The sequence below is a fragment of the Myxocyprinus asiaticus genome, chromosome 8 (assembly GCF_019703515.2).
Source record: "Myxocyprinus asiaticus isolate MX2 ecotype Aquarium Trade chromosome 8, UBuf_Myxa_2, whole genome shotgun sequence".
NCBI classification, from domain to species: Eukaryota; Metazoa; Chordata; class Actinopteri; order Cypriniformes; family Catostomidae; genus Myxocyprinus; species Myxocyprinus asiaticus.
In genome coordinates, this window is record NC_059351.1 from 5,056,013 (window position 1) to 5,074,154 (window position 18,142).

Here is an 18,142-nt window from a genome sequence, read left to right on the forward strand (position 1 = left end):
GTGTTTTGTTGTCCACATGTGTGCATGACAGAGAAAATCTAAAGGGAAAAACTCATATGTTTGCATCTTTACAAAAATAACATCTTTATAAAAATGCCTGCCAACAGACGATCTGTAATATTCTGATTGGCATAGCAACAGAACTCTTCCATAGCAACACTGAAGTTTCTTTGAGTTCATCATATTAGAGTTTATATTTTCTATTTTTGAAGTGCTCATGTATGTAGCTGTGTTTGTGTTGATTCAATTATTTAAGTTTATATTACTGTAATTTCACTGATTAATTTAGCAAAATGTAGCTTATTTTGACCTAGAATCACCCACGAATCTGACAAGTAACATATAATTAAAGTTACACATTTCATGTAAATCTGAGTTTTTGTCCTAACTAACCACAACCATCAGAATCAGAATGAGCTTTATTGCCAATTATGCTTACACATACAAGGAATTTGTCTTGGTGACAGAACCTTCCAGTGTACAAACAATACAACAATAAGACAGAGACAATTAAAAATAGAATAAAAATAAAATGCCATGACCATTACAAGCAACGAGCGATTTGGTCGATGGCTTGGTAGCCTTGCCAACACTGAAATCTCATTGGTCTAAAATCCTGCTCCACATAACTGTATATTAAAGACTCAAAATTGAAATCAAAATTGATTTGAGTTTTGTGACTTTTAGTGTATGTGTGTAACTAGGAAGCCATCTACGTGCAGAAATTCACATTTCATCCTGCACTATACACAGATTTTTGTCCAATCAAATGCTCTCTTGAATGAGAATACCCCTCCCCCTAATACAACCTGCAACTGACTAGCAAGTAGGTGCATGCCTGTGACATAATTAGACTAATGGCTGTTTTTTAAAAAAGGATAATCCCTTCAAAATATCCAGCCCAAACTTCTGTTTCAATAGCAAATATGTCAACCCAGTTATTAAGCCGAATTCATGGGGTTTTAAAACCTCAAATACATTCTGGTTGGCACACCAGTTTTGTATTCAAAGTGTGAACAGGCAAATTGCTTGTTCCTGGAAACTTGTTGCATTGTGCCTGGCTAGGACAAGATGTGAGACATTTGATGTTCATATTGACAATATCGTACAATATTTATATTCTAATGAGCTATTATTTGTACTTTTGTGTGCATCTGTGTGTGTGTAGGTACGCAGGAGGAAGATGATGGAGATGATCTGTTGTTGAAATATGTCGATGAATTCTGGTGGTTTCCTCATATGTGGAGTCACATGCAGCCTCATCTCTTCCATAATGAATCCTCTCTCATGGAACAAATGATCCTAAACAAAGACTTTGCTTTGGTAAGAAAAACTACACCCTTCATCCACTCGCACACAAGCACTGAGCAAAAGCATCATCCAGGTATCATCCTATGCAGTGAAACACTCATTCACTTAAGGAACCATTACCCCAACAACCAATGTGTCATTTACAGTGAGAAAATGAAGACTAATTATACTCGTTTTACATGTGCTTTGAGACTTCAGTTGATCCTCAAATAGAGAAGCACCTCTTAGGATTTTTACAGGATCGTTGAAACCTAGACACAAAGTGTGTGTATGTGTGTGTGTGTGCTCTCATTTAGTTATCTCTCTAACACTCCTGCATTTATTCCCCCTTTTTTTCTATCTTTGAAGGAACACACTCGTATCACAAGTACACACACACACTCAAAAGGCACCTTTGCAGCATACTGTAAAGGCCCCGGCATACTCATGGAGAAGGTCTTCTTCATGATTCGCTTAGAGCATAAATAAGTGAGAAGCAGCTGAGCAACTATATTGTTTGCAAACATTCAGACAATGGCCCAGCCGCTGTGGGAGGCGTTTAGACGAGCATTTAAAAGAGGATGCACAAGACTATATGTAAAACCTTAACTAACATGACATTAAAATGTGTTATCAATTATGTAATTTCTCATTCTATGTTTTAACCATTCGATTATGATTTCAGTAGTTCCTATGTTAATGTAATCTTGTATAGAAGAGGTAAACTTATTTGGCTTGCTGTCCGTATACTGGAGGGCTCAGAGCTCGAGACTCGACTCGTGTCCTGATTACCCCCAAAAAGGCATTGAGGTGGAAAATCAGTACCATGACAATGGCAGGAAATATTTAGGACTGCAAGCTGGTGACAGTTCTAAATGGTAAATTGGCTTAGCGGATACTTCTGAAAATGTGTTCTTCCCCCCCCCAAAAAGCTATATAGAGGGAGCGCTTTACACATTTGTTTGAAGGTGCGTTCTTGTATGAGGGCTGGTCGAGAGGGGCTACACTGCGATTTGAACGGGGGACCACTACTCATCATAGAAGTGGATGGGCCCATGGCATTCGAATGGGGAAGGTGAAAACGAGAGTTGGCTCGCGCTGCATTCGAAAGGGAGGGCTCGTACTGCAATTTGAATGGGAGACTGCTCTAAAGAGAGAGAGGTTTAGCTCACGGCATTCGAACGGGTAAGCCCAGCAAGCAATTGAATGGGGAAGGTGAGAACAAGAGTTGGCTCACGCTGCTTTCAAAAGGGAGGGCTCACACTGCAATTCGAACAGGAGACTGCTCTAAATAGAGAGAGGTTTAGCTCATGGCATTCAAACAGGTAAACCCAGCATGCAATCAAGTGGGGAAGGTGAAAGCGAGAGTTGGTTCATGCTGTATTCGAAAGGGAGGGCTCACAATGTATTTGAAAGGGAGGGCTCACACTGCGATTCGAACAGGAAACTGCTCTAAAGAGTGAGAGGTTTAGCTCGTGGCATTCGAACGGGTAAGCCCAGCATGCAATCGAACAGGAAAGGTGAGAATGAGGGTTGGCTCACGCTGCGTTCGGAAGGGAGGGCTTACACTGCGATTCAAACGGGAGACTGCTCTAAAGAGAGAGTGGTTTAGCTAGCGGCATTCGAACGGGTAATCCCAGCATGCATCCGACTGCAGGTCCACTCTGCACCTGAATGGAAAAGCCCACTCAGTGCTTCGAAAGGGGGAGCCCACTATACGTGTGTACTTGGGTGGGCTCAACTCCGCATTCGAACGGGAGGGCTTTTACTGCAGTTCAAATGAGAGGACCCTGGTTTAAATACAGAATATATATATATATATATACAATAATGTGACCAAAAACATAAATTACCAAGGAATAAAGAGAGTTGCATCTCTGCACTGCATACTGAAATGCAGGAGAAATGTGCTGGGAAATACATCTTACTAAACAGTGTGAAAAAACAGCATAAAATGATCTGAGAAATAAAGAGCTTTTGGCTCTGCGCTGCATACTGAAATGCAGGAGAAATGGACTTGCGATCATTATTGAAGGATTCACTTGTGGCCATTCACTCCTTAGGAGTATGACTGCCACCTGCCATACAATATATGTTTGCATAGGTAATGCATCACATGGTGATAGTTTTGTGAGGATGAAGTACTCCACTCAATCCCTGGAGAATCAGAGCCCAGCCTTCAGCTGGCGCTCCGTGTTCAGCTCCTCCATCTTTCACACTGGGTTCCTCAAGCTCCGGTACATGAGGAGTTTTCTCAGGAGTTGCGAGAGTGTGAGAGGGGAAACAGCTGAAGCGCCGTGATTAAGCCAAGAGGAACCACCTGTGCACTAGAACAGGAATAAAACAATCAGGTACGTGGGAATGAATGGGAACAGTTATGATGAAATGACCTAAGCACGGCCTTATGAAACGGTAGAATTGGTATACGGTGAAGCAGTGGCCGGTCTTGTGGAGGCAGCCTCGACGCAATGGATCTTCTTCAGCGAATAATGGTTGGAAAGGAAGAAAGGCAGAGTAGAAAAACAACCTAATGCGTTAAAGTGGCAGCTGCCATATTATGATGTCTGAAAATAGTAAGCTGCTGTGGCAGCTTCCGTTGAATAATGTAATGATTGTGATAAAAATGGCTTATCTGATGAGGAGGTCGAATGCTTCAAGCGGAGTAATAGGATGACGCATGGTTCTGTTGTGGATGGGTGGGGCCAGTGCCGGAAAGACTGTCATGACAGGAGAATTGTCACAGGAAGCAGGTAAGCAGCGGCTTATATACTCTTACTCACGGGCCGTGATTTGTCAGATTAAACTTAACATGCTCCTCCCGAACCTCTGTTAATTAACATTTAAAGTAAGATATATTCAGTAGACAATATGTAATTTGTTATGTATACATTCTTTGCACCAAGTTTGCACCAACTTACTAATATTTATGCATGCCGGTGTGGTCATGTTGACTGAGTTCCATCGATGAAGTGGACCAATGGTAGTAAGAAGGTGTTTAGCAGCTGGTACTAAGTTTTCCTGAAAGTTCATGCTGGCGAGGTGTTACAAACCACCAAAACAAACTCTAATACACCTTCGTTTCGGCCAGATTTTGTTCTAAATACGTAACACATATTCGTTCTTTGATTTCATATGAAGTATGCTGGGGTCTTTATACTCTGACACATATATTTACCCTTCATGTATTACAGTGTGACACACATAAATTCATGCTTATGCAGTTGACCGAGCTCATGCCATTTCCCGAACCCTTCCACCCTTTTTTTTCAAGGTTTCTATTTCTGCAGTGTTGTGCTGGTACCCCCGCCCACACTGAAATCTCATTGATCCAAAATCCAGCTCCATATTACTTTTTTGTCTCACTGTCCCTGTATCAAAAATGCCCAAATATATACTGTATATACTGGTTCTTAACTGGTTTTGCTTAAGGACCTACATTTGATATTGTATATCAAGTGGTGACCCAACACGGTACCAAAATCGTTTATGTATTATATTGTACAAAAGTAAACAAAAATGTTCTTCAAATAAAACATTGAAATGTATTTAAATTACCATGAACTTCACAGGTCCAACAATATGCATGATTATTACCATAGCATAGGCTGAATAGGAAAATTGACAATTTTGATTTCTAAATATCTCTTGAATTTCAATGGTTTCGCGCTCTCAGCAATAATTTACTGCACAAAAATGCTGTTGGAACAAAATGTCATGGTTACTTTCGTAACCTCCATTCCCTGATGGAGGGAACGAGACGTTGTGTCAATGTAGTGAGACTAGGGGTCTCTCTTGGGAGCCCCAAAGACCAGGTCCCAGCCATTTCAGCGGGAAGTTCAGCGTTGTGGCAAGAGGGACACAATGTCTCGTTCCCTCCATCAGGGAACGGAGGTTACGAAAGTAACCATGATGTTCCCTATCTGTCACTCACTCGACATTGTGTTGATGTAGTGACACTAGGGGTCCCTATACAAAACGCCACAACTATCTGAACTATGTTATGTGAACTGGCGGTGCGTGACGGGCAGACCGCTGTGTGCCTCGTAGCCAGCGCACCAGTCCATCACGTAACCTCCCCCAACACTCTTATAAGCATCGAACGGTCCTTCAGGAACAAGTCGACTGCCCAACAATATGGACAGGCTAGCCCAGCCGAGGCCTCTTTTCCTCTTTTTTCTCCCCAAAAAGAGTGGAATTTGTTAACCGATTGGGAGCCATAAGTGTCTACGTCGGGGGGTGTCCCCCCCAATGGGAAGACACCGTGGAGACTACACCCCGCCCAAAAAGAGGGGGGGGGGTATTTTGAGTGGAATACGTCACATGGTCTTACCGAGTCTTGTCTTTGTCTTACCGAGAAGTATGTCCTGTGGAGAGGTCCCATGGTAGGTCCTACCCGAAGGGGGAGGAGTTTCTACAAAGCATGGTGACCGGGGGCAGAGGGGCCTCTGCCCAAGGAAGATGCAGTTTACCGACAGGGAAACGATTTTGCGGAAGATATCACATGGGGTTGCCTTCGGGGAACCAGCACATGTGGAGCACATACCTCAGTACAGGGCCTCATTAGCGCACGTAGTGGGCCAGCAGCAAGTTTCTCCGCAAACTCAACTGCCAGAGGGCTAAGGAGGAAAGTCATCCAGGGATCACAATCTGTGAACACGACTGGGAGTCAAGAGCACACGTCTTCACCTCAAGGGAGGGGAAAGGTGCTATGCGCAAGTGGTACACCCGGTCAGCTGTCCCAGAACTTACCTGCTAGTGCCTGCAAATACACGGGATGAGACCGGCTCAACCCGGAGATTATAGAACCTCGCAAAGGTGTTGGGTGCTGCCCAGTCCGCAGCTCTGGAGATGTCTGCAAAAGAGGTGCCACTGGCCAGGGCCCAGGAGGCCACCACACTCCTGGTAGAGTGGGCTCGTAACCCCGCAGGGGTGGCACATCCTGAGCCTGATATGCCATTGCGATGGCGTCAATGACCCAGTGGGCGATCCTCTGTTTAGAGACAGCGCTTCCTTTCCACTGTCCACCAAAGCAGACAAAGAGCTGCTCGGAGCTACTAAAGCTCTGCGTGCAATCCAAATAGATGTGTAAAGCTCGCACCGGACACAGCAATGCCAAGGCTGGGTCTGCCTCCTCCTGGGGCAGTGCTTGCAGGTTCATGGCCTGATCCCTAAAAGGGGTCATGGGAACCTTGGCACATAGCCCGGTCGGGGTCTCAGGATCAAATGAGAGTAACCCGGACCAAACTCCAGGCACGATTTGCTGACAGAGAACACCTGCAGGTCCCCTACCCTCTTGATGGAAGTGAGCGCAGTCAGGAGGGCAGTCTTCAAAGAGAGTGCCTTAAGCTCAGCTGACTCCAAGGGCTCAAAGGGAGCTCCCCGTAGACCCCGAAGGACTACAGAGAGGTCCCATGAGGGGACAAGGCACAGTCTGGAGGGATTCAACCTCCTAGTGCCTCTCAGGAACCTGATGATCAAGTCGTGCTTCCCCAAGTACTTACCATCCACTGCATCGTGATAAGCCGAAATAGCGGCTACATACACCTTTAAGGTAGACGGTGACAGCTGCCCTCCCAGCCTCTCCTGCAGGAAGAAAAGCACCGATCCGACTGCGCATCTTTGCATCGGGAAGAACACCACTTAGCGAACAGACGCCACTTCAAGGCATACAGGCACCTCGTAGAGGGAGCCATAGCCTGAGTGATCGTGTCTACCACCACGGGTGGTAGGCCACTTATGTCTTCCGCGTCCCATCCAAGGGCCAGACATGGAGATTCCAGAGGTCTGGTCATGGGTGCCAGATGGTGCCCCGTCCCTGAGAAAGAAGGTCCTTCCTCAGGGGAATTCGCCGGGGGGGGGCTGTTGCGAGGAGCGTGAGATCTGAGAAACACGTCTGGGTGGGCCAGTAGGGTGCTACTAGGACGATCTGCTCCTCGTCCTCCCTGACCGTGCACAGGGTCTGTGCAAGTAGGCTCACTGGGAGAAACGCGTATTTGTGTAGTCCAGGGGGCCAGCTGTGTGCCAGCGCATCTATACTGAGGGGTGCCTCGGTCAGGGCGTACCAAAGTGGGCAGTGGGAGGATTCCCGGGAAGCAAACAAGTCTACCTGTGCTTGACTGAATCGACTCCAAATCAGCTGGACCACCTGAGGGTGGAGTCTCCACTCTCCCCTGAGGGTAACCTGACGTGACAGCGTGTCCACTGCGTTGTTGAGGTTGCCCGAGATGTGAGTGGCTCGTAGCAACTTAAGTGCTGCTAACTCCAGAGGAGGAGATGGCGGGTGAGTTGTGACATGCAACGGGAGCGTAGACCGCCTTGATGGTTGATGTATGCTACCGTTGCTGTGTTGTCCATCCGGACCAACACGTGCTTGCCCTGGATCAACAGCCGGAACCTCCATATGGCGAGCAGTACTGCCAACAACTCTAGGCAGTTGACGTGCCAACGCAGCCGCGGGCCAGTCCAGGGGCCAGCGGCTGTGTGACAGTTGCATACGGTGCCCCAGCCCATCTTGGAGGTGTCTGTTGTAATCACGACGTGCCTGGATACCTGTTCTAGGGGAACCCCTGCCCGTAGAAATGCAAGGTTGGTCCAAGGACTGAAGAGGCGGTGACAGATCGGCGTGATGTCCACACGAGGTGTCCCGTGGCACCATGCCAATCTTGGGACTCGAGTCTGAAGCCAGTGCTGAAGCGGTCTCATATGCACCAACCCGAGAGGTGTGGCCACCACTGAGGATGCCATATGCCCCAGCAGCCTCTGAAAAAGTTTCAGTGGAACCGCTGTCCTCCGTCTGTGATGTGTTGTATGGCCTCCATCTGCTTCTTCACCGCCGAGAACTGCTGGGCAAAGTCCTCGACGATGTCGCTGAACAGGCCAACCTGGGAGATGGGGGCGTCAAGGAACCATGCCTTGTCAGCCTCTCACATCTCAAACAAGTTGAGCCAAAGGTGGCACTCCTGGACCACCAGGGTGGACATCACCTGCCCGGGAGACCGCACCGTGACCTTCGTCGCTCGGAGAGCGAGGCCGGTCACCAAGCACAGTTCCTGCATCAAGCCCAGGTCAGAACTACCCACGTGCAGCTCTTTTAGCGCCTTGGCTTGGTGTACTTGCAGGAGAGCCATGGTGTGCAGGGCAGAGGCAGCTTGTTCAGCAGCACCATAGGCCCTGGTCGTCAGGGAGCCTCGGGCACCCGCGCCAGGTGGCGGCGCTCTGCGGACACAAGTACACCATGAGCTCCTTATCCACCTGGGGATCACCGAATACCCCCTGGCCGCTCCACCATCAAGGGCAGTGAGAGCAGGGGAGCTGAAAGACCGGGACCGGGCAGTAAAAGGTGCCTCCCATGACCTTGTCAGCTCCTCATGCACTTCCGGAAAGAAAGGAACGGGGGCGGGGCGTTGCCATGGGTGTCGACCCGAGCCCAGGAACCAATCGTCGAGCCGAGGGTTCAGGGGAGAGTGGAGGGTTCCACTCTAGCCCGACGCTCACGGCCGCCTGGGAAAGCATGTCCGTCATTTCCGCATCGGCCTGAGACTGGGCGACCATTCCCGAAGGAGGAAGCCCAGTCGAAGCCTCTGCATCCGACTGGACAAGCCCACTCTCCAATGCTGCGCTCGATAACTCATCATCTTCCCGGGCTCCGAACAAGAGGTCGAACTCGCCCTGAGACGAGCCGGCGGTCTCGTCCGAGCGCCTGACCAGGGCAAGCGGGCATGCTGGGGAATGGGAGGTCCGTGGGGGGATACCCGGCGGAGGTGGTCCCATTGATGTCCCCAAATCGCCCCCAGTGCTAACCGATGTGGCCTCAAACCCGTAGGTAGAAGGACCAGTGCGGGGAGCCGCTTTCTTACGAAAGCAAGCCGCGACCGCAACGTTGCCATGGTCATGTTCTCGCAATGAGGAGCGCCCAGACACGTAAGACAGCGATCGTGGCCGTCAGAAGCAGAGAGATAACGACTGCAACCAGGAATAAAACACAAACAGAAAGGCATCTTTAAAAAGATGTTCCGTGTGTGCCGCTCTTTTTGTGAATGAAAATATACTCTTTTAGAATATACTCTCATTTTTCGCTCTGCCAAAGCGCCCAGGGGCGTTCTCTGAACTCCACGGGTGCAGAGTGGGAGAAGCCGCTGAAATGCGCCATAAATCCAGCAGTTTTGAGGTGCATCTTTGGAGGGAAATTGAATTCAGTGCACTAAATACAACCTCTCAGCTCTGAAGAGAAAATCTGAATGAGTGGTTGCATACCAGCTCCTTTTATGCCCGTATGTCCGGGGGAGTGGCATGCAAATTCCACTTGCCAATTCCCATTGGCCTTTTTTCAAAAAAGCAGAGGTGTTTGGGGCTCCCAAGAGTGACCCCTAGTGTCACTACATCGACACAACATCGAGTGAGTGACAGATAGAGAACCATGTTTATCCTTGATGCAAGTGAACCTGTATTTAATGTATTTTCTTTTAACTTGTTTTGTTCATGGTTTTAGAGGATTTGGTTATGTTATGCAACTTGTCCATGTTGGCATTCTCCTAATTTGTCTAGCTTCTACCAAGTGAATTTGCGGCAAATTACTATAGTATTTCACTGGACACCAATCCTTTGACAAAAACAACAAAAGATATGAAAGCATTTTCCTCTATTTTTTTAAGTTAATAAAGTCTATTTATTTTGCTCTCCTAATTATGCAATACTATCTGGAAAGTTGCACTTTATTATTTGCAATTAGCATTATTTATTTCATGCTGTCCGCAATCCTATCAGAACAAACACATTATTGTGACCCACCAATTAAAAACCACTGTCCTAAGGTACAGTTGTGCTCAAAAGTTTGCATACCCTGGCAGAAATTGTGAAATTTTGGCATTGATTTTGAAAATATGACTGATCATGCAAAAAAACTGTCTTTTATTTAAGGGTAGTGATCATATGAAGCCATTTATTATCACATAGTTGTTTGGCTCCTTTTTAAATCATAATGATAACAGAAATCACCCAAATGGCCCTGATCAAAAGTTTACATACCCAAGAACCTTTTTCATGTCCTTCCAAACCCATATGACTTTATTTCTTCTACGGAACACAAAAGGAGATATTTTAAAGAATGTCACGGTTGCTGATTTACATCCAACAGAAGTCGATAGTGACTCACTTTAAAGTTAAAGTCCTTGTTACAGACACACAAGGTGACACACACAGGTTTAAATGGCAATTAAAGGTTAATTTCCCACACCTGTGGCTTTTTAAATTGCAATTAGTGTCTGTGTATAAATAGTCAATGAGTTTGTTAGCTCTCACATGGATACTGAGCCATGGGGAGCAGAAAAGAACTGTCAAAAGACCTGCGTAACAAGGTAATGGAACTTTATAAAGATGGAAAAGGATATAAAAAGATATCCAAAGCCTTGAAAATGCCAATCAGTACTGTTCAATCACTCATTAAGAAGTGGAAAATTCTGGGATCTCTTGATACCAAGCCAATGTCAGGTAGACCAAGAAAGATTTCAGCCACAACTGCCATAAAAATTGTTCGGGATACAAAGAAAAACCCACAGGTAACCTCAGGAGAAATACAGGCTGCTCTGGAAAAAGACGGTGCGGTTGTTTCAAGGAGCACAATACGACGATACTTGAACAAAAATTAGCTGCATGGTCGAGTTGCCAGAAAGAAGCCTTTACTGCGCCAATGCCACAAAAAAGCCTGGTTACAATATGCCCGACAACACCTTGACACGCCTCACAGCTTCTGGCACACTGTAATTTGGAGTGACGAGACCAAAATAGAGCTTTATGGTCACAACCATAAGCGCTATGTTTGGAGAGGGGTCAACAAGGCCTATAGTGAAAAGAATAACATCCCCACTGTGAAGCATGGTGGTGGCTCACTGATGTTTTGGGGGTGTGTGAGCTCTAAAGGCATGGGAATTTTGTGAAAATTGATGGCAAGATGAATGCAGCATGTTATCAGAAAATACTGGCAGACAATTTGCATTCTTCTGCACGATAGCCGCACATGGGACACTCTTGGACTTTCCAGCATGACAATGACCCTAAGCACAAGGCCAAGTTGACCCTCCAGTGGTTACAGCAGAAAAAGGTGAAGGTTCTGGAGTGGCCATCACAGTCTCCTGACCTTAATATCATCGAGCCACTCTGGGGAGATCTCAAATGTGCGGTTCATGCAAGACAACCAAAGACTTTGCATGACCTGGAGGCATTTTGCCAAGACGAATGGACAGCTATACCACCTGCAAGAATTTGTGGCCTCATAGACAACTATTACAAAAGACTGCACGCTGTCATTGATGCTAAAGGGGGCAATACACAGAATTAAGAACTAAGGGTATGCAGACTTTTGAACAGGGGTCATTTCATTTTTTTCTTTGTTGCTATGTTTTGTTTTATGATTGTGCCATTCTGTTATAGCCTACAGTTGAATATGAATTCCATAAGAAATAAATGAAATGTGTTTTGCCTGCTCACTCATGTTTTCTTTAAAAATGGTACATATATTACCAATTCTCCAAGGACATGCAAAATTTTGAGCACAACTGTATATACATTTAATGAGGAATTAAATGGCATGCCTACCAAGGCATGACAAATGATTTTCAAAATATTTCTAAAGCAAAAGAATGTATGCATCAACTGCAAAGCTGTGCTTCCTTCCCAAGACAATAAAACATACAGTATTCTCCAGTTATTTAATGCAAGTGAAAAGCTGTTCAACCATGATGCTACCATAAGTAAGCACAACAAGGTAGATGGTGGTTTACTCACTAGCTATGATTCTATGATTTGCTAATTCTGTTAGGTTGTGTGTGGTAGCATCACTGTAACTTGGCAGTTTGGATATTAGAAAACCAGCCATTATGCAGCCATGTGATGTGAACAGTGGCGTAAATGATAAACTACCGACCGTAAAGTGCCCCTGCTGGAAATCACAAACAAGCACAGTCTCTGTCTGGAAACATGACCGCCAGCTAAATAATCATTTGAGCCATGCGATAAATCTTGAGCAGTTTAGCTAATCGTTTTTTTATGCAAATGTGGTTTGCATTAAAATGTGACTAAAATCAAGTTCCACAAAGCTGGAAAAAAAAAAACAATAGTTTCGTAATGTTATTGATTTGATAATTCATCCATATAATTATTACCTCAGTTGTTTTCTTTTAATTTATCTGGAAAGATGCCTTCATAGTACAGTGAACTTTGTGTGGAATGAGTGTGTAGTTAGGGTCCAAATTTAAATCCCACTAAGCGCCAGATGTGAGTAAAAATTGGATTTTGCAAGTAAATAAAACGACTTACCAATCTGTTGACCAGTAACTTTGTTAGGAACATAATACATGGTTAATACTGAATTGTAAGAATGACAGTCCGACCCTTGTAGATGTCAATAACGTGAGTGATTCAACGTCAACATGTACAAACCGTCTACTGAAGAAAACTTGTCGCAATTTCTTATAACGTTTTCCTTATTGGACAGTTTACTGCCATAAGTTTATCAAGGCTGGCTAAAGTATGTCCCCCCCCCACCAAGTTACATTTAACTCTGTCAAAGCCACCATTACAATCTGTTCGATGGCAATCAACAAACTGCACAGTTGAAAACATTTTCTAGAGAAATGTCCTGCATGAGTAACCAAGGTCAAGCAGTTAGTATGCGCTTCACTCTAGGCGCTGAGTTTACCAAATGGTGTCTGTCAGCTCAGAGGGCAGAGACTCTGTGAGAGATGTGCAGACAGAGAATTTTAATGGGCTATGAGCAGAAGTTTGATAATCTAGGGAAGACAGCTTTGATTTGCCTTTATTGGTTTGGGGGCTTGATTAAATCAGAAAGCTTTGAAGCTAAGCTAACAGATGAGCTTACAAGTGGGTGGTTCGGTGTGCATGTGCGTGTGTCTATACGCACACATTCTCTTGAGGGAAATTTATGGATTACTGGATTCTCATGATATAGAAGTCATATCTGAGAATACATCTCAAAATACAGTTATTGACTCAGTTGCCCTTTAGATGTCTATTATCTCACCTATCAGATTTTAATTAGTTAGCCTAGAGAAATTTAAAAATGACAATGGATTTTTCCATTAAATTCATAAAGTCTCAAATCAATACCTCTGAGGTAGCACTGAATAACTCACTGATAAGTGTGAATGTGTGTGAAAGAGAACTAGATAAAACATTTTAAAATCTTTGTTTAATGTGGGACAAATTTGTCCCCAGAAGTTTGCTAAATCTTACAAAACCTCCCTTTTTCGTAATTTGGAAAAATGATTCATAAATAAAGCTTGTAACTAGTTTTATTTTAAAAGAATAAAAGTATGTCCCATTTTGGAAAGCCAAGTAAATGTGCGCATGCGTGTTTTTAAATGAGGGATTCTAATACACTTAGGTATGTGATTTTTTAATTGAAATGTTTATTTGAAAAAGATTGCTATTGACATTTGTTCAAATGCCTTTATGCATCTAATTTTCAGCTTTTCTACACATTTAAAGTCTCAAAAGATATTTAACACCCCCGTGTTAAACACACTCAGTTTTATTTAATCTAGAAACCTGAATAACAAGGAGAGACAAGTTATCCAAAGTCACAAAGATAAGGGATGTCACATCAAACATGTATACATCATGAACAGTCTACACAAAAAATAAATTTGGATGAATACGAGTTACATACTCAATCCACTTTGTCCAGTATCCACTAAATCAAACTCTCTGGAGCTGCAAGCAGAATGTTATTTTTGTACATGACATTTTAATATATATGTGTGTGTGTGTGTGTGTGTGTGTTTCTCATTACAGGACCATGGTATTCCAGTAGATCTGGGCTATGCGGTGGCCCCTCATCACTCTGGTGTGTATCCAGTCCATATTCAGTTGTATGAGGCTTGGAAGAAAGCCTGGGGAATACAAGTGACCAGTACTGAAGAATACCCACACCTCAAACCCGCACGCCACCGCAAGGGATTCATCCATAACGACATCATGGTGCGACTCTCAACACACATAAAAGCATTAAACTGCCACACATGCTCACATGTGCACTGCCGTACACAATGTTTTAGCAACAGCTTAGCTGGATGTAATGCTTTAAGAAATACAGAAAAAGAGGGAAACAGAGAGACAAACTCTCCATAGCCCCTTTAGGGTTATGAGCCATTACACTTTTGGTTAGATCTAGAGCCTACTTTAGGCCTGAAACATACTTCAGACAAGTACGCAAATGCAGATGTGAATGCTTGACCAATGCAAAACAGTGCAGTCTTGTTGAAAATACTTAGTGCGCATACTGAGCCTATTTACGTACACCATCTAAGCACTACGGCTTATTATGCTTAATAAGTTGATAACGCGTAAGGTCATGTAAACACCTTTAAAATAAGTAAACAGATTTCCTTAATTGGGTAAGGTAGTAAATATAAGCAAAAATCGATCGGCACACCAAGAATTTTGCCCATTACCATGATTCGCTCTGCTGTAAACACCTCTACCGACTTATCTAATGTGTGCAAGTGTTATAAATATGCCTGCTTACATTTTGACTTAAAAAGCAAAGAATAGCCCGATGATTTCAGTCCCAAGTAAACACAGTTTACTAGCATTGTGTGATCTTTTTTTTTAATTTATTAACCTGATTTTTATATTTATTACCATATTGGTGTTATAATAGTTTACGTAGAGGAGATAATTGTCCATATAAGAAGAGGGTTTTATAGCACCCCTTGTGCTAAGAATGAAATATACAGTATTATGAATCTGACATATTTCAACGCAACAATACACCAAATCATGCTTGCATAGCTGTGCGTTTATTCAGACTTTTTAATGCACCATAAAATGTATATCCACTATAATCAAAATAGCTGGAAACAATAAATCACACTCAATAGCTCAAATATTTGATTTTTATGTGCACAGCTAGCAGAAAACAAGATGTGCAGTGACTGTCAACGCCAAAGTTTATAGACCACCAGATTTAAACTCTATAAATGACATATATACAGAAGGATGAAAAGAAAACATCTTAGCAGAGCACAAAAAGCCAAAATAAAGAGAAAACATAGAAGAGAGGGCAAGATTGTCAACACACACACACACACAAAAAAAGCTGTTTCCATGAGTTTCACTATTTCAACTCTGCTTCATGCATGTTATCACTTATTGTTGGTAGGGCCTTATTTCGTGCTCTCTGGTGGGGCTACAGATTTGCAGTATGCCACTGGTTGCTACACTAGCAGGGTCTTGAAAAATGTAGTGAGACTTGCCTGTGAGCAACAGCTCAAATTCAAGCATCAGCTAGTATAGCAAAATCAATGAAACACACACACACACACACACACTCCAAAAGAATTAATGTTAACACCCAAGGACTTTTAGACGAAATGCCCCATAGTGCATTCACCACATTCAAGTCTATTCCACACACACACACACACACATGTTGGTACTCCTCTCATTACGAGGACTCTCCATAGGCATAATTATTTTTATACTGTACAAACTATATATTCTATCCCCTAACCGTAACCCTAAACCTAACCCTCACAGAAACCTTTTGACATTTTTACATTTTCAAAAAAATACATTGTTTAGTATGTTTTTAAAGCCGTTTGAATTACAGGGACAGTAGGGGTGTCCTCATAAGCCACATTTATAGCGTAATACCCTTGTAATTACTAGTGTGTAACCTAAAATAAAAGACTTGTAAACCAAAAATACCAACTCACAGACACACACAGGTTTTGACTAGGTGTCCCCAACCGCAGCTTTGAATCAATTTATTGCTAAGACCTTTTGCTGTCTCTTTTCCCCATTTCTGGTTAAAGGCTCTTTGGTTATGTGGAGATTTCACTTAACTACACACACACACACACACAAACACACATTTCTGCTAGCACAAGGTGTACATTCACTAAACAGTGTGCATGCAGTATTTCAATGCAAAAACCTGTGTCTAATTCTCAATCCAGTTTAATCAGGTGCTGTATGTGCTAAAATAGCAGTGCAGCGCAAGTATTTAAATTAGGGATGGGCAGAAGTACTCGAGTACCCGAGTACTCGTAAGTGACAGCAATGATCGATCATAAAAGCAATGATCGATAATGAAAATTTAGTGACTATCTTTTCACTAAATTCGAAATTCAGTGACAACTACACGACAACTAAACACAAATGTGTCAAAGAGTGGCCTTATTTTTAATTTTCAGATTGATTATGTGTGATTTTTGTGATTTTAAGTGGTACCTTGATTGTTAACATAGACGGCTCATAGCAACTGAACTGATAAATGATGCTGCAATGTTAGCGTTTGTTCTACAGGTTTACGATAATCAAAAGAAAGTTTAATTTGCCATGTTTTGAACACCGGTCTCTGCAAACGGATGCTGAACATGTTTTATTATTATGTAATGTAGAAACTTTGACTCATTAGTGTATATTATTTAATAAAAGTGAAGGTTTATCATTGACTGTAAATCTCTCTCGGTGCTGACATATTTGCATGAAGTCACACACCTGCATCTCGGCGAAATCAGAGCTGAAGATTTTCGCATACGTTTGTAAGTTTGATATAAAGTGGCGTTCCAACACTCTACACTCTGGAGAGGCACGCGCACACACACAAGGTGAAATCTTTCTTTCAAACGAATGTACAAACAGCTGAATGTAACAGAACGTAGGGTCTTCAAAACTATTTTCAACTTAACACAGTGTTTTAAAAACGCAATGGTAATGGTGTCTCCATTTAAGCCAACCACAGTTTGCAGATACATGGTTCAGAAACAGTGGTGCACACTTACTAAGCTTAATACAGTAACCTGAAGGAAAAAAAGAGATGCGCGTTCTGATCATTGTTTCATTTAATTGGCCAGCGAGTTTTTACATAATAACAAAATATGATGCATTATATTTTGATTATGCCATCTTTTGTACTTTTTTGAACAGACTACGTTATAACAGCCTATAATGAGTAGGAGAGACACTGGAACAACGAGGCTCAATGCAGCAGCCAAAGACGTATCACATATACTGTATGAACGTATCACATATACTGTATGTACGTCATCCCCCATGCCCCGAGTACTCGACAAGTACTCGAGTAGACAAAATGACCAAAATGCCCATCTCTAATTTAAATTAAGTCATTACTTTATTTTCAGCAAACAAGCCTCCTTTCAACGTAAATTAGGCTTATTAAAGATAAGCCTAATTTATAATAGCACATTATTCACAAAATTCAGTGCTATTTACGAAGTAAAAGAGATGTTTGTATACATTTTCTTTTGATCATGGCAGCAGTGATTGATCATGACGATCAAATATAGGAGAAGATTGTTTTAACCAGTCATTTATCCAAATGCACGGTATGGTCAAGTACACTTTAAAGACTAATTCAAATGCCTGAGTCATTGTGTTGTAAAGATGCTCTTTAGCCCCTGTAAAGTGTGCCAGATCTCAGTAGTGCCAGATCTCTGGTGCATCCTCCACAATCAAGCACGTAGAACCAAGAAGATCTGGAAGTGCGCTGAGCAGACTACGTTCAACACTAACATTTGGGGAGTGTTTGCGACATGATTTGCATAATTCCTTTAGTGAATTGGGTACTCAAACAACACAGACAGCATGTGCAAATATATGATGCTATCAGAGGGTGCAATTCATTCTATAAATCCACCCAATCTCTTCGTTACATTACTCTGATTAAACAGCTGGAATTAATTCAACCTTTAAGCCAAACGCACACTTCACGACTTGCAGTTGGTGTCCTGCTACTTACAGTCTTGTTTTCTATCGTGCTGGTGCACACACTACACTAATCGCAGACTGGGTGTATCAACTACATGACCAT

The 18,142-nt window shown here is 43.2% G+C and overlaps 1 protein-coding gene across 2 annotated transcripts in view; it reads left to right on the forward strand.

Annotated features, from left to right (window-relative positions):
• The window catches only part of LOC127445403 (bifunctional heparan sulfate N-deacetylase/N-sulfotransferase 4-like), a 98,870-nt gene that overhangs the window by 36,821 nt on the left and 43,907 nt on the right, over positions 1 to 18,142 (forward strand). For both annotated transcript variants that reach the window (XM_051705454.1, XM_051705453.1), the window contains 2 exons: positions 1,169 to 1,323; positions 14,098 to 14,283. In XM_051705454.1, coding sequence (XP_051561414.1) covers positions 1,169 to 1,323; positions 14,098 to 14,283 — 341 coding nt within the window. The remainder of the gene's footprint in view (positions 1 to 1,168; positions 1,324 to 14,097; positions 14,284 to 18,142) is intronic.